Raw genomic sequence first — 17,413 nt, 5'->3', positions numbered from 1 at the left:
GTGAAGAGCGTAATGATTTTTACAAAGGAGTAAGCCAGTCGTATCATAAGCAAATACAAAACCCAGGGGGTAATGGTCCCCTACCAAATGTTCTTACGAATTGAGCCACTGCCACTTCCCTTACCCCAAAGTGCTTCGACAACTTCAGTTTAACGACAGTATCGGTCAGTGAGTGTCAGGCTGTGACAGAGTCGATTTCATTTAAAGGGGTTATGAGACGGAAGCTAGGAGCTAGCGAAAGTAGTGGTTTGGCACTAAGGACGAGAAGAGTTCATCTAAAATACTGTTCTTTCCTATACTTCCTAAGCACCGCCCTACTGTCCCATGTTACAGACCAAAGCTTTCTTTTGTTGCACACTCTAGTGATTTCTGGCATCCTCTTTCTAAATCACAAAAACTGGCTGGGACTGCGTGACTTCTCAACATGGTGGAGACAGGATGTTGTGGTATAAGGCGCACAACACAGGCTCGGATGTGAGGGTAGGTGAATGAACGCCCTGGGTCAAGTTAGTTTCTCTGAGCCAAGTTTCCCACAGAGAACGGTTGGAAGAACCAAGTGCAACTAACACAGGGTGCAGCGCCTGCGTACAGGCAATGCCGTGCTCCCCTTTCTTCCACTCGCCAACTGCAGGGCAGCATCGAAGAATGGGGATGCTTATTCAACGAGGAAGGTTGTGGCCGAGGATGGCCGTAGAGCGACTAGACCCCCTAGTACCGTGCAGCCCCACTGATCCCCGAACCCGCCCCCGCGGGGGCCGAGGGGGCGCTCACATCCGCCCGCCCGGCGAGCAGCCCCAGCCGCGTCTTTCTCGGGTGTTCAGCCTCAAGGCGGGGAGCCCGGCTGGAGAGGAAGCGCCCGGCCGCGACCACCGGGTCTCGGAGATCCGGCAGCCGGCACCGGAAGCGGGGAGCGCCGGGCCGAGGCCCCAGGACGCGAGGCGAGAGGAGACCCGCACTTACCCACGGCGGGCGGCGGGCGGCTGCGGCCAGGCGTCTCCAGGCGGCGGCGAAGTCGGGCGGCGGGGCGCGCGGGCTCCGGTAGACGAGGGAGAACAGGGTCCCCAGCAGGAAGGCGGCCGCGGCGCAGCCCAGGTACAAGCTGAGCCTGAGCAGGACGGTGCACGGCCCCGCGCCTCCTGCCCCCTGCAAGTCGCCGGGCCCCAGGTAGGAGAGGGACACAGCGGCGAGTACGGCCACGGCCACGGGCACCCGCCAGCTCCCGCCGCCAGGCGGGCCCCGTGGGGCCGCCGCATCCTCCCTGAGCTCCGGCCGCCGCTCACCAGGGGCTCCCGCGGCCGGCGCGGGGCTGATGTCGGTGGCATCGGGGTGCATGCTGCTTCCTGTGCCGCTAAAGACAGGCACATCTCCTGCCCTGCTGTCCCCCGGCGCTGCCCTGGACGGTGGCCTCTGCGCGGCGCCTCCTCCCCTCGCCGCTCCCGCCACCGCCGCCGCTCGGGAGGCAGAGGAAGTCCGCGACCATGCCCTGGCCGGCGGCACACCGAGGGCTCCAACAGACGCCGCTGAGTTCCCCTGGGCGACCCCTCAGCGCCGCCACCCGGCGCCGGGCCCGCAGCTGCCGGGCCGGGCGCGCCCAGGTAGCCCGGCGGTGTTGTGACTTAAGCGGACGAAGCCGGAGGCGGGGTGGGGGCGGGGGCGGCCCTGAAGTGCGTGTCAGGCTGGGGGTGGAGAGCCACCGCGGCCCTCTGAGTGACAGCTGAGAAGGGCCCGACTCCGCCCGCCTGGGCCGTCCTCCACCCGGGGAGGGGGAGGGTCCGACCCGCCGCTGCCCCACCAGGGAGAGGGCGAAACCAAGGGCTGCGAAAACTGCTCTGTCCAGCGTCTCCGGGTCCCCCCAGGACACCGTCTGTTAATGGAAAATTTTGCTGAAGGTGTCAGAAGCATGTGTAATTCTCCACCTCAGGTGATTCCTTAAGCCTCGCTCTCGGCTCATCACCGACAACCTCCTCGCAGGCTTACAGCCTCCCCCAAATTCTGCCTTGTTTTCACTTGCTATTTAAATAGGCAACCATACGTGATCCTCACTTTTAACAGTTCCCCCAACAATCTTCCCTTTCCCGCCCGGCCGCCTCAGAGAAGGAAATCAGACAAACAAATGGAGTAAATGAAGGAGTGGAGGAGTAAATGAAGCCTGCAATTTCTAGATGTGCTAAGGCCTAAGAAGTGGGACTGGTACCAGACAGTGTATCAGCCAGCATCATCACTTCCGCTCCAAGTCCCTACATTTTTGTTGCCAACGATTCAGTATAAATGTTATTGCTCACACAAGTGAAAGTGGTCCAAACAATTTTTATAGTATTATTTTCCTCTTCTACCACGGTCCCAGCGTTAATATACAGATAATGCTTACTGAGAAGATGCTAATATGATAGATAATACCAACAATTATTATTATGACCAATAAAGCAGATGTATCTTTAATGGATAAAGGAATTCTAAAGCAAATAAGGAATTCTAAAGACGTCAATGATTATTTAACAGGGGTGGGGGGGGAGATGTGATAAGAGTAGAGAGGGCAAATCCAGAACAGAAAAGGGAAGAAAGGAAAGGGGAAGAAAGGAAAGTAAATAGATGAGAAGCAGTGAGAAATAAATATGGAAATGGAAAACATTTATAAGCAAAAGCCCAGAACTCTTTCCATGTAACCATCATGAGGAATGTCAACAGTTGAAAAGTGCTATTGTTTTCCAATAAATTGACTTATATTCTGCTTCCCAGGAAGCATAGTTAAGAAAAATGAGCATTAAAATCTGTTTTTAAATACTATGACTATAGTGTTTTTCTATAAGGAATCATCTGTGTCATTTCAGCAAAGAAAAAAATACAATATTCATATGAATTAAACTAAAATATTTAGTGGATATTTATTCTTTTAAAACAAATATTATCCAAGAGGTTATTATTCAAAAAAAAAAAAAAAGAAATACTGGTGTCCATAGACATATACAGCCCACCCATGAATTCATATCTTCAAAATTAATTTTCCTGGAATGGCATAAATTCAAGTGTGAAAATAAGAGGTCTAAAAAAATGATCCCTAAACATTTAGCTCTAATGAAACAGCATAGAAATGAATTATTTTATGTATCTATATAAAACTAAATGTATTTACATTTGTCATTTTTAAAAAGCTTTTGACTTTAATTAGTATTCATGGGACACTATTCTTATACCTTGCAAGATCAAAGACAAAGATAATGAGTGTCTTATGCAAGATGGGACCTTGCCATGCCTAGGTGATGCCGTCAAAGGAAGTTACTACCTTCCTGTTCTCCTGGCCTTTCTTCCCTCTCCTCCCCCCCCCCCTTTTTAAAATAAAGCAGTGTAACTGATTTTTGAAGGAAGCCTTTTGCCTCCTAAAACAGTTAAAATTCTTCTCACTGGGGCTCCTCAAAGTGTATCCTACTAATCCAAATTATTTCAAGTAAAGCATGGTAGCTTGTTATTACCAACAATCATATCTATATTTCTTGATCATTTACATGCCAAGGTCTGTGTGCTGAGGGCTTTATATACATTTTTCAATTTAAACCCATAGCTGAGAATAATAGAACTAATTGAACACTTACTATGTGCCAGATACTGTTCTAAGCACTGGACAGACTGCACCTAATCTTCACAATACCCGATAATGCTCTCTATCTACAAGACGCAGAGAAGGTGTAATACTTGCTCAATATTACAAAGCCAACAAATATCAGCACAAGGATTTGATAATCACCCCATGTGGTCTGGCTTTAGAGCCTGTGCATTTAATCACTATGCCATTGTGCTTCCTAAAAATTCTTGTCATTTAGTCATCCTGTACTACAGAGGAGAAAATCCATGAGCTTAAGACTTGTATTCTATGCTTAAGTGTTCAGTTTTGTTGCTTTGTGAGGATAGCCGGTACCTTAGACAGCACCCTGACAAGTGTTAAGTGATTTACGACTTAAACCAGAAAAGGAGAAACTGGTCTGACTTTTATTGAGATCCCTGGTCTGCAACTCTTAAGACAATGATCTTTCCAACACACCTGTATATTGTTCCCCAAAATAATGCAGATCTGGAGAAATGTATACTCACAGTCAAAAAATTTCTTAAAGCATAAGCCATTTTGCTTAGTCAGCATTGATACTTCAAACATCTCCTTAATTAGTAGTTGGGCCTCTAGCCTGTGAAAGGTCTGAGAAACACTAAGAGGTGAAGTAAGATAAGGGGGTACATGGGAGTGACTAGGATGGAAGTACTAAGGAAGATGAGGCTGGAAGCCAGCTATTAAATTAGAATTCAGGTGTTCCTTCCCAGAAGTCACTGTTGAGTCCTTCCAGGTCTAAGGGTTAAAGAGGGAATTAAGCAGGGATGCCTCATTTATGTTCCTTAAAGCTAGCACAGACTATAATTGAATGCTCCATCAGTTCTTTTCATTATTTTCTTATGTAAGATGGGAATGACAGCTGCCTTAACTCATCAGGATATCATAAGGACAAATTAAGTGGGGAAAAAGTGACATTTAAAACATTAGGCAGTGTAAACAGGTAGACAAGACCTGATCGCTGCCAAAATGATACATCTTCCCCTTCATTAGTTAGTATATTTCTCCTTCAACCTCTTGGTCCATCTTAGAGGTAGCCACAGGATTAGAGAGAAAACCACAGTATTGCCCTTGACCACTTCGGGGAAAATTAAATATATTAACATGAGTCAAAAGACCTACTTATCACTCTATTTTCTTCTATTGATTCGCTGTAAGACCTTAACAGGTTGGTTAATCCCTCTCTCTTGTAAACTATCAAGTAGAGTGTGGTTTACCAAAGGTATTGATATAAGCGTGGCCAAACATCAAAAATGAAAGTAAAAAAAATAATAAAATACTTTACAAATAGTAGTCTGCTAAAGCTTAAAGGAAATGTACTCCAGCATTTATTTCTAAGAGGAAGATGAATCTCTGAACAAAATTTTAGAACATAAATTATGCTGAGGTTCCATATTAGTACAGCCATACCTCATTTTATTGCATTTTGCTTTATTGCGCTTCTCAGATATTGCCTGCATATTTTTTACAAATTGAAGGTCTGTGGCAACCCTGCATCAAGTATGTCTGTAAGTGCAATTTTTTTCCAACAGCATTTGTTAACTTCATGTCCCTGTGTCACATTTTGGTAATTCTCAGAATATTTCAAACTTTTTCATTGTTATTATATTTGTTATGGTTATTATTGTATTTGTTAATGTTACTATTGTAGTTTTGGGGCACCATGAACCACACCCATTTAAGATAGCCATGTTTATAGATAAATGTGTTCTGACTACTCTACCAACTGGCTGTGTGTGTGTGTGTGTGTGTGTGTGTGTCTCTCTCTCTCTCCCCTGGGGCTTCCCTACTTTCTCAGACAATATTGACATTTGGCCAATTAATAACCCTACAATGCAATGGCCTCTAAGTGTTCAAGTGAAGAGTCACATGTTTTTCACTTTAAATCAAAAGCTAGAAATGATTAAGCATAGTGAGGAAGGCATGTTGAAAGCTGAGACAAGCCAAAAACTAGGTCTCTTTCATCAAACAGCCAAATTGTGAATGCAAAGGAGAAGTTCTTGAAGGAAATTAAAAGTGCTACTCCAGTGAACAAATGAATGATAAAACAAAGCAGTCTTATTGCTGATATGGAGAAAGTTTTGGCGGTCTAGATAGATCAAGCCAGCCACAATTCCCTTAAGCTACAACCTAATCCAGAGCAAGATCAGAACTCTCTTCAATCCTATAAAGGCTGAGAGGAATGAGGAAGCTGCAGAAGAAAAGTTTGAAGTTAGCAGAGGTTGATTCATGAGGTTTAAGGCAAGAAACCATTTCTATAACATTAAAGTATAAGGTAAAGCAGCAAATGCTAATGTAGAAGCAACTTATCTAGAAAATCTTGCTAAGATAATTAATGAAGGTGGCGAAACTAAATACAGATTTTCAATGTAGACAAAATAGCCTTCTATTGGAAGAAAATGCCATGTAGGACTTTCATAGCTAGAGAGAAGTCAATGCCTGGCTTCCGGGCGTCAAAAGACAGTCTGACTCTCTTGTTAGGGGCTAATATAACTGGTTACTTTTAGTTGAAGCCAGTCCTCATTTATCATTACGGAAATCCTAGGGCCCTTAAAAATTATGCTAAATCTATTCTGCCTGTGCTCCATACATGAAACAACAAAGCCTAGATGACAGCACATCTTTTACAACACGGTTTACTGAATATTTTAAGCCTACTTATGAGACCTACTGCCCAGAAAAAAAAGATTCCTTTCAACACATTAGTGCTCATTGACAATGCCCCTGTTCACCCAATAACTCTGATGGAGTCCTACAGCAAGATTAAAATTAGTTTCATGCCTACTAAAACAGCATCATTTTACAGCCCACGGATCAAGGAGTAATGTCGACTTTCAAGTCTTACTAGTTAAGAAATATATTTTGTAAGGCTATAACTGCCATAGACGGTAATAACTCTGATGATCTCTGCAAAATAAATAAAAAACCAGGAAAGGATTCTAGATGCCATTAAGAACACTTGTGATTCTTGGGAAGAGATCAAAATATCAACATTAACATGAGTTTGGAAGAAGTGGATTCCAACTCTGAAGGATGAGTTTGAAGGGTTCAAGACTTCGGTAAGAAAGTAACTGCAGATGCAGTAGAAATAGCAAGAGAAGTAGAATTAGAACTGGAGCCTGAAGATGTGACTGAATTGCGGCAATCTCATGTTAAAACTTTAACCGATGAGAAGTTGCATCTTATGGATGAGCCAAGAAAGTGGTTTCTTGAGATGGAATCTACGCCTGGTGAAGATGCTGTGAAGACTGTTGAAATGACAGCAAAGGAATTAGAATATTACACAAACTTCATGGATAATGCAGCAAACTTCATTGTCTTATTTTAAGAAAGTACTTTTTAAGGCACGAATATTTTTAAACACATAATGCAATTGCACACTTACTAGACTACCGTATAAACATAACTTTTATATGCACAGGGAAACCAAAAAGATCACTGCAATATTCGCTTTGGATGGATGGTTTGGATCCAAACCAGTCTCTCTGAGGTATGCCTGTAAGTATAACGATTTATCTTCGGAAACTTTCGGGCAGAAATGTCTTTGTGTTAGTCTTCAAAGAGAAAGACAATTACGTAGGAAAGTACTGTAAATTAAAGTAGCTGGTAGGAAGATAAATAGTTTTACCGAGGGGAGATCACAAAAATAAAGCAACTTCAGTTGATCTGAGTTTTGACCCGAGATTTAGGGAAATGTGGTATGTCAATCATCTACTGTTTCGCAATAAACTACCACGAAATAACAGCCACGTTTGCTTCTGATTTTGTGTGTCAGCAATTGGGGCTGTGGCATTTAGCCGGCGCTTCTGTGCTCGCCTGGGGTCACCAATGAAGCTGTGGTCTCCTGGCGCCTCGGACCCTTTTTCTATCACACCTACTATGCGCCTGTGAATTAAAACACGGAACATTAGGGCAGCCAATACATTCTACAGCGATTAGCGTTCTCTCAGATTGTTTGCACCACCACCTACCTTGTAGGGCTGTCATTACGTGTGATTAGCCCCTCGACCACATCACTAGTTGTGTGAAGGGCAATTTGCAGCCATAAACAATCAGAAATACACAGCCGCCCTCGTTTTTATTATTCCTGTTATCGTCCTGGTAAGGAAGCACACGAGCACGGAAGCAGCTTTCCCTATTACACAGCCGCAGTAACCACGAGGCTCCCCAGCACGGCCGCTCCGCGTGGGGGCAGTCGCAGTAAGATCTCGAGGCGGCACCGGGAGACTGAGGGCCGGGACGATTCCTCCCCGGAGGACTAGCGCTTTCTTCACGTGTTCCCTCCCACGGGGGAGCGGCCGGCCTAGCCTCCTGCGCTCCCCAGCCGGAGCGGCCAGACCCGGTCAAGTCTTTGGAGACCGTCGGGACCCACGGCGCTCTGTGACGCCCGCCGCCGCGAGGCGCGGCACCGCGTGGGCACGGCGCCCCCGCCCAGTCCCCGCGACGCCCGCCGCGCCGCTCCGGCCACTTCCTTTCTCTTTCCGCTCCCCCCGCCTCCGGAAGCCGAGCGGCGCCGCTGGGAGCGCAGGGGTGGGGCTGCGGGAGGACGCAGGCGCGTGCGCGCGAGCCCCACACGCCGCCGGTCGCGCGCCTGGCGGCCGTAGCGGCCACAGCCCCCAGGTAGGTGGGCGGCGCGCGAGCGACCCCGTTCTTCCAGCGCCCGCCGCTCTCCTCACGGTTCGGGATCCGTTTCCCCACTCCGGAGCCGGGGCAGCGGCGAACACGCCGGGTCGGTATCAGGAAGCCCGCGCGGGAAAGTAGGAGGCGGGCCGGCCGGGGTCCCCAAGCCCTTTGCTTCGCCACCTCTCCGGCCTGTCCAGCCCCTCGGGCGGCGGAGGGAACCGCACGATTGGTACCAACTGGCGGGTCCCTGGGGCCGCCCGCATCCACCAGCCGGTGTTGGTGGGAAGGCCCGGCCTGTGCTCCGGACGCGTCCGTGGTGGCGGGGGGCTCGGGTCGGCCCTCGATGAAGGAGTGGCGGCAACCGGGAGCCGGGCTCGGTCACAGCCGCTCACCTCCGTGGGCTTGAACCTGAGTCCCCGAGGCGTGAGGCGCCGTCAGTTATCTTGTACCTGGCGGGGTCGGGAGCCGGGCGGTGAACCGAGCCTCGAGTTACAGCAGATGTTTGCTTTGTGCCTAGGTTTTCGTGTACCCAATCTGCTACCTTCTCTGAGCCATCTTATCTATATACAACTGCAGACACGTAATGTCCCAGTAACAAAACGACAGTTTTCAGAAGTTTAGATTTTTATTTGTGTGTGTTCCTGATGTACGGTGAAAGCATTAGTATTTCTATCGTTAGCTCTGCCGGGGCTATACTGATAGCGAGTGTCCAGGTGACCCCCGGGCAGCTTTGGCAAAATACCAATACTTGTCTTCGTCGAGCACCACAAAGGTGATTAAGGTCGGATGAGTTGTTTAATTTGTACCCTTTCCCGACATGTTGTAAAGAGAATCTTTGCGATCTTAAATCCATATTTTGATTATTCTCTAATGTGAATTGAATCTCTCTAACATTGAAGTAAATGTTATCAGAAGGATTGCTTGATGGATGGGATAGTTAGATAATATTTCTGTAAATAAACTGAGCGTTTAAGTCTTTAAAATAACTGTATCTGTTGGATCCTATGAACCTAAATTTAACCTGTAAAGTTTCCCAGGCACTGTACTATGTACCACCTATCATGAACTGACCACGTAGGGAGGCAGATGCTTACAACTAACTGTTGGGGACCACATGACCCACAGAATTGCAGATAAGGGGATAGTATGGGGGGGGGAAGGGGGGAAACGATGAAGGATGATTGTGGGAAACTATCAAGGAAACGAGCTTAGGGAAAAGGTGATTTTTCTGCTCAGGTAGCTCGCAAAGAGCAGAACCAGGGCTCAATCTTAAGTCGCGTAACTCCAAACTCCTTCGCATAAACATTCTTTGAATGTCTGATATTTTGTTGGGTCTTATTTTAGACGCTGGATATGTAAAAATGAGCAAGGTGTCAGGAGTTCCCGGTTCGGTAAGGAGACAGCAAGTCAGAACTGTTAGCTATGAAAAACAAGGATTTCAAAGAAATATCGGTAATCATTTGGCTTCCGGATAGATTTTGTGATTTAGACCTAGGTCGTAAAATGTTGGCGTTGGGAAAGAGCATATCCTCCTAAGGCATCAATTCTCTGCAGCAGCCGAGCAAGTGGACATTCAGTCTTAACATTATCTGGCGACTCATGGCTCTTCATCTTAGAAAGTTGCCCATTCCATTTTTTCAAAGTTCTAATGTTAAACTCAGAACAGCTTTTTTATTCATTCCTTCTGTTGATGCACATTCTGCCTCTGAAATTACAAATAACAGCTCTAAAATCTTTTTCATGTCACAGTCCTGAAAGTATCTGAATACACCATTATCTTAGTCATTACTTTTACTAGGGATGAGTCCAGCCCATTCTGTGAATCCTAAATCAGGATTTTCATTCTAGACTTCACCATGGCACCCAGAACTAAATGCTTCATTCAGGAAGCTCTGAGCTGTGCTATGAAACCATTTGCTTTAAAAAATTGAACAAACTTGTAATTTTTTTTTTTTTATTTTGAAGGTGAGAAAGGGAAAAACAATAACCACAACTCTTTTTTTATTCCAGCTCTTGACGTTTTGGATCAAAGGGTGAATTATCTGACCCCAAAAAACGTAGCTTTTGGGGGAGTTTAATGACAATATTTGTAAGAGGTATCCACCATCCAGTGGCTGTTCTGATTTATTGTTTTTCTTTGTGAACTCAGGAAGGCAGAATAGAATCGATAAGTTTGTGATGACCCATGATCACAGGCCTCTGCCCAGATTCTGGTTTCTTCTCCTTTATCCCTCTTTCCCACTCTCATTCCTCCTCTCCTTTCATCGGCTCATATACTCTTAGATGTTTAATGTATGCCCTTCCATTCCATGCTCTATAACTTTATTTATATGTTTGTGTGTGTTTTAAGTTTTTTCATAATTGTATTCATTTAATTCTCTTTTAGTAAACATTGTTTTTATAGATATTAGCTCATCTTTTTTGACTGGTATGTAGTATATCATATACAACATTTCGCTTATCCATCTTCCTCTTACAAGTTTTTTTCTAACTCATTGCTGTTACAAACAGTGCTGTGAGGAACATCCTTGTACAGGTACCTAGGAACACACAGCCAGGAATCGGCAGAACCAAGTTTAAGCCTGGATGTGTCTGACTTAGTTCATTCTTCTTCACTGTGCGCTTAGTTTATTGCATGGACACTATTATAACAGTAATGGAAATATTAAACCTGCAGTGGGATTGTGGGTTTTTCTTCCAACAGTTAACTCTTAATTCTTGCCTTTCTCCCTCCCTAGTTTTTGTTTAAATGTATAAATTGAATTTCTATTTCAGTCCCCTAGTATAATTGTGTTTTGGTAAATTTCTCCCTTTAGTTCTGTTAGTAGTTGCTTGGTATATTTTGGTGCTCCCTGATTGGGGGCATAAATATTGATGACTGTTATGTCTTCTTGTTGTATAGTCCCCTTTACTATGATGAAATGTCCATCTTTGTCTCTTGTTACCTTTTTCACCCTGAAGTCTGTTTCATCTGATATCATTATGGCTACACCTGATTTCCTCTGGGTACCATTTGCTTGGAGTGTTAATTTCCACCCTTTCACTTTGAGTCTATGCTTGTCCTTGTAGTTGAGATGTGTCTCTTGGAGACAGCATATGGTTGGGTTGGGTTTTCTGATCCAATCTGCTACTCTGCTTTTTTATTGGTGAGTTCAGTCCATTTACATTTAGAAGAAAAATATTTTTTAAAGGCCTTGACTTTATAATGTTTCCAATTTAATTCCAACTGTATAAAGTATTAAAATATTTTTAAATCAATTTTAATTTTTAAATATATATAAATATATAAATTACAAGTCAACTGGTAATTTAAGGTCTCTGTACCATGCTAGAGGCAACTACTTTGAATATTTTTATCCATTTCTTCTAATACTTAACCCATGTATCTAAATACTAAGCTTTCATTTTTGCATTTTATACAGTGTACTGTGAAATATATCTTATACCAGATTCTCTTTCATACAGTAAGACATACGTATATACTCTTACTTTGTCATCTTCCATATGTGGTATGTCACAGTTTGTGATTAAATATTCAGAAGTTTGACTCCGGGCTACCTGTGCAGCCTATGTATGTGCTTTAAAGTTTTTGTTCCTCTTTAAAAAGAGATCGAAGCAGCTTTTACTTTTAATAGATGTCATCTGCTTTCTGCCTTTAGTAACTGCAGTGAAAGGGCAGAATAGGGCAAAGACAAGTACTGGAATAGGGAAGTTTGTCAATTTTCATTGAACTATTTCCACTAAAATAATGTGTTTGGGCTGGCCTAGCTGATCGTATTAGGTTTTAACGCCATCCTTTCTTATTCTAAACTCTAACTGTACATAATTTATAGAAGGCAGATTTTTCTTAGGGTTTGTGATATGCTTGCCTTGATGATCTATTATTTTTTTGTGAACTGAACTGTTAGAACCTATTTTCAAATTATTGGTACTTGATATTGCTCCTATCACTTTGCTGGGTTATTGTTTTTTGGTGGTTTTGGGGAGGTCATGTTTCTCTTTACATGTTAACCAAACTTCTTGTTTTGGTAAAATTATGAATTACTACATAAAAATGAAAAATATTTAGAAATTATTTTTTAGTCTGATGGTTACACTCTCCTCCTTTTTAGATATATTTTTGCCATCATGGATCGGTTTGGAGATATATCAGAAGGTGAAGTGGACCATTCTTTCTTTGACAGTGACTTTGAAGAAGCAAAGAAAAGTGAAAGTAACTCAGGTTTTGACAAGCAAAATGGTGAACATAAAGAGAGAATAGACAAAGATATGGAAAATGTAAACTTGAAATTTGGAATGCAAAGAAAAGAAAATGCTCTTTCTGAGAAACGAAATGAAAGCAAAGAGAAAATTCCTCCAGAAGAACACCCTGTAGAAAATGATAGTGCACAAACCAGAAGTTCTTTATCGTTGACCACTTCTTCAAGATCAAAAAAAAGGTGTGATGCTACAACAGGACATAAAATACTCTTGAACATTCCAACTGCAATTCCCAAAATTGTAAAAGAAGGCGAAGACGATTATTACTATACAGATGGAGAGGAAAGCAGTGATGATGGGAAAAAACATGTCAGGTCCAAGTCAGCTAAACCATTAAATCACTTTAAAAAAGGCATAAGTAAAAAGTATTCCAAAAGTAGTTCCTCTTCTTCTTTGTCCTCCTCATCTTCAAATTCAGGTACAGATTGTTCAGATCCGGAGTCTGGCACCTGTACATCTGATTCATCTCCATCATTAAAGAAACATCTCTCTGGTATAAGCCACTTGTCACCAAAACAGAAATATAAACCAGGAATAAAATCAGCAGGAACACAGCCTTCAAGTACTAAACCAAAAGTTGGTGGCAACACTGAGGAATCCGAAGATACTGTGACAGATGTCACGCCATTATCAACTCCAGACATCAGCCCTGTTCAGTCTTTTGAACTGGGCACATCAAACAATCAAAAAGTAAAAGTTAAAAGGCAAGAAAATGTCAGTCAAGAAGTGTGTGGAAATGTTGAAGATTTAAGAAATAATTCAAAATGCTTGAAATCGTTCAAAAAAGGGAAAGAAAAACATGGGTCCAATATTACCTCGAAATCTGCAGTATTAGATTCCACTTTAGACCATGGATATAAACAAAAAGCCGTACATGACACAATGGACCTGAATCATCTTTTGAAAGGTAATGTTCTTTTTTTAAAAAGCGTGTAGTGAATTTAAATATTAAGAGTATATTGAGCTTAAATATTAAATGCTGTGAATTTGCATTAATTTTTCTAGTAGAAATGTTTTACTTGGGGGATAATGGATGTTATAAGTTTACCAATATTCCATTTTACCATAAAAAATATCTGGAATATCATTATTGATATTATTGCAAAGCTAATCAACTAGTACTAGAAACTACTTCACACTAATTTTTTTTAGCGCTATACATATTCCTAATGCCTGGAAGTGACCAAATGAATAACAAATGAGAGAAGTGGGGCGAGATTATCCCAAGTTTCATAGCGACATTAGCATTACATATGTTTCACTTTCTTCTTTAAGAAAAGTAACAGCATTAAAATTAAAATTAACTGATCTGTTGTCTTCATACTAGGGAAAGTGGCAAGAATATTGGCAAATGAAAGAACTCAGGGTAAACTATAGGGTACTGTTCAGATTTTAAGTTAAAGTCTACAGAACATTACTTGAAAATAATTACCTAGTTGATGAAATAGCATAGTTCAAGTTTCAATTGCTTTAAAATATAAATATTTTTGAACTAGAATAATCTTTATTGCTGCATTTCTGTGTCAATTTATTGTTATTCAACATTTAGTTTGAAAGGAACAGTATATTCCAGGTGAAATAAAAGCAGTTTAAAACTTTCCTTTTCACTCATTAATATAAATTGTAAAAATAGTGGACTTTCAGGTTAGGTTTTAGGCAGTGGAAGTTAACATTTTAAATTTGTAAATAGGATTTTCTGTTTTTGTTTGAAATGTTAGTTGAAAGAATAAATCTTTAGCTTTATAATTTGCGTATGGTGGCAATATAGAATACATAAATCTCTTAGTCAAATAACTCATAGACTGATAAAGTGTATTTTGCAGCAGTTTATACTTGTGAATGTTCCCTCTTTTATTGTAGATTTTCTTTTTCCTTTGCTCTGATTGTATCCATTGACTACAGTGTGTCAGAAAAATCAGACTCTCCACATCGGGCATCACCACCTAGTGGCTAAGCCTCCATGCAGTATATTTTTCCCTGATAAATGCTCATTCAGTCTCAAAACATTCAGGAATGAGACTTTTTTATTCTTGCCCCTCTGCTTCTTCTGCTAACAATCAAAGTGTGTCATCTGGAGAACTGTTAAAACAAATTATTAAAACAAACTATTAAAACATAAGTACTGTTGCCTAGACCCCGCCAGGGGATTCTGATGCGGTTGGTCTAGTCTGCTGTTAAGGTTGGTGAGAACCATTGCTCTACCTAATACAGATGCTACCTACATCTCCTTTTTTCAAATCTACTATACTTTGCTCCAGTCACTGCTTCTTACTGTTCTCGGAGCACTTTGCACTTATATGGGGGTATTTTCACTTGCTGTTGCCCTTTTTCTTTGCCTGGGCTGCTCCTGTTTCTCAGGTCTCAGCTTATTACCTCCTCAGAGAGACTTTTTCTTAACATTCTATCTGTAGTAGTTTCACACCCTCGATTCCTACCTCTTTGTCACAAGTCTGTTTCCTTCCATCAGACTACTTATTAGACCCTGGAATCAGTGTAGGTTTGCTTATCTCTCCCACTGGAGTATAAGCAACATAAGAGCAGGATCTTATTCCTTACTAGAATCCCTAAATCTAGGTCAGTGGAAGGATTCTTACTAGAATCCCTAAAGCTAGCAAGTGTTGGCACATAATAGACAATATTTGTCAACTAAAGAAACTGTGAAGAAGTTTCCGTTGTTGTACAACTGTAATGGCTAGGAAATGTATTTCAAGTTTCACTGAAATTTGATTTTGTAACAATTACCCATGAAATACATAGAGTAAGTCTGTGCCGCCTCCTGCATTATAACCTTTAATATATTTAATTCGACCTTTAATTCGTCTCCAGGGAAAATCTCTAAATTCTTTTTTTTTTTTTTTTTTAGGATTTTATTGGGGAAGGGGAACAGGACTTTATTGGGGAACGGTGTGTACTTCCAGGACTTTTTTCCAAGTCAAGTTGTCCTTTCAATCTTAGTTGTGGAGGGTGCAGCTCAGCTCCAGGTCCAGTTGCCGTTGCTAGTTGCAAGGGGTGCAGCCCACCATCCCTTGCGGGAGTCGAACCGGCAACCTTGTGGTTGAGAGGACACGCTCCCAGTAACTGAGCCATCCGGGAGCTCAGCGGCAGCTCAGCTCAAGGTGCCATGTTCAGTCTTAGTTGCAGGGGGCAGAGCCCACCATCCCTTGTGGGACTCAAGGAATTGAACTGGCAACCTTGTGGTTGAGAGCCCACTGGCCCATGTGGGAATTGAACCAGCAGCCTTCTGAGTTGAGAGCATGGAGCTCCAACCGCCTGAGCCACCGGGCCGGCCCACTAAATTCTTTATCAAGCCATCCAGTGTAACAATTTACACTTTTAAAAAAAATTCTTATGGTCACTTTCCAGTCTGTAAGGTCATTTGTATGATTCATCAGGTTGATGATTCAAGTTGAGAACTGCATCTATCTTCATTTCTTTTATATTTCTGTTTTTACCATATTAGAAATTAAATCAGAAATTTTAAAAATATTTATTAAAGAATAGTAATAAACCCATTATGTATTAACATGAGTTAATGTTTTTATGAAACATAACTATATGTCCAAAAAATTAGTAATTTGATGCTAATCGCCAATGCCTGGCAGTAGAAGATCACTAGGTAGTAGAATATCAGCTTCTGCATCAACTATTGTGATATATAGTTTTGGATGAAGTACATGAAGAAAATCTGGCCTCACACTGATACATGATTGGAAAATAGAGAAGTATTTTAATAGCCTTTCCAGTTAATTTTAGATATTTTTTGCTACCACAGCAATATTCTACAAGTTTTAGTTTTTTTAAATGTTAGTTGCAATGTGAAATTTGAAACTAATATTGATTTGTAGTGTATTATATTAAAATTTATTGATGTGTCTTACATTTTGAATGATTTTGTAATATTTTGAATGATTTTGCAACATGAATAGGTTACTTGGGAAATACTGGTTCATGGAGCTTATAGATGTGGATATATTTCATGATACACGGTGCAGAAATCATAGTTGTTAATATCACTAGCAATCTGATTAGAAAGCTCTTGGGAAGCTGTCAAATTCAAATTTACCAAAAATTTCAATTTTTGCTAAAATGCTCAGATTTTATTATTGCCCACAAATACTGTCAATTGTTTCCCTTGAAGTGACAGGATTGTTTTTTAATACCATATTTTTAATGCAAGAATTGGAAGGTGGTCAAAATTAAGCCGTAAAGATCCAAAAGTCCATAAAAATCCATAAAATTCTGATGAGGTAATGCAGACTGCTCACTAATATTTATATGTGTTTAAAAGTAGCAGCTTAACATTTGGCATTATAATGTATCTTATAAAATTTTCTTAAGAAATTAGGTAAAAAAGTAAGAATATGGATATTGAAAAGAAATAGTGTTATAGAAGATAGCAATGTATAATGTGACTTAAGGTTTTATTTCCTTTTAAAAATATGGTCTTATTTGACTAAATCATAATTTTCATTTTAAGGGTCCACTCTTCCATTTTCTATTTTTATAAGTACTATTTGATTCCATAAATTATAAGCACCACTCTATTCTCCAAATGAGAATGAAAGGACACAGATAATAAAAAGCTTATTTAGGAAGAGAACACTTTACTCTTGGAATTGTCAGGCCATCTAATGGAAAATAGTCTGTGATACCTGAGCCTTTTGTTTAGGGCCATCAACGATTATCTATTTGTATTGGTTAGGATGATTTTGGATCCAAGAGACAGAAATTTTTAATGAAACAATGTTTCTCACATAACAGGAAGTCCAGAGATAGAAAGAGTTGAGTGTTGACTGATTTAGTGGCTCAAAAATGTCCGTAAGGGCCCAGGTACCACCACTGTTCCGCCAGCCCTGGTGTTTGCTTCATTGTTAGGCGCTCGGAGGTATCTGCAGCAATCTGTGTATTCACATCCAGACATGACTGTCCAGAGAAAGG

General features: G+C 41.7%; 2 protein-coding genes across 4 annotated transcripts in view; one reads left to right on the top strand and one right to left on the bottom strand.

The window, feature by feature from the left end:
* Positions 1–8,090, bottom strand: part of SNX25 (sorting nexin 25) — a 115,382-nt gene extending 107,292 nt beyond the window's left edge. Inside the window, exon 1 of one of the 2 annotated variants that reach the window (XM_081046063.1) lies at positions 7,564–8,090. Coding sequence is in view for 1 of the 2 variants with exons in the window: in XM_081046062.1 (XP_080902188.1) it covers positions 961–1,332 (372 nt within the window). In the remaining variant the exon portion in view is untranslated. Of the gene's footprint in view, positions 1–960; positions 1,631–7,563 lie in introns of those variants that run through there. The other variant, XM_081046062.1, reaches the window with a different exon arrangement.
* A 28-nt stretch (positions 8,091–8,118) lies between these two features.
* CFAP97 (cilia and flagella associated protein 97) overlaps positions 8,119–17,413 on the top strand; it is a 29,021-nt gene continuing 19,726 nt past the window's right edge. Inside the window, exons 1-2 of one of the 2 annotated variants that reach the window (XM_081046961.1) lie at positions 8,119–8,212; positions 12,328–13,382. In XM_081046961.1, coding sequence (XP_080903087.1) covers positions 12,344–13,382 — 1,039 coding nt within the window. In that variant the 5' untranslated portion in view covers positions 8,119–8,212; positions 12,328–12,343. Of the gene's footprint in view, positions 8,322–12,327; positions 13,383–17,413 lie in introns of both variants that reach the window. The other variant, XM_081046960.1, reaches the window with a different exon arrangement.

This window comes from Rhinolophus hipposideros, assembly GCF_964194185.1.
Source record: "Rhinolophus hipposideros genome assembly, chromosome: 4".
In the NCBI taxonomy this organism is placed as follows: domain Eukaryota; kingdom Metazoa; phylum Chordata; class Mammalia; order Chiroptera; family Rhinolophidae; genus Rhinolophus; species Rhinolophus hipposideros.
The sequence above is the reverse complement of the archived record's forward strand: the minus strand, read 5'-3'. Positions and strand labels throughout refer to the sequence as shown.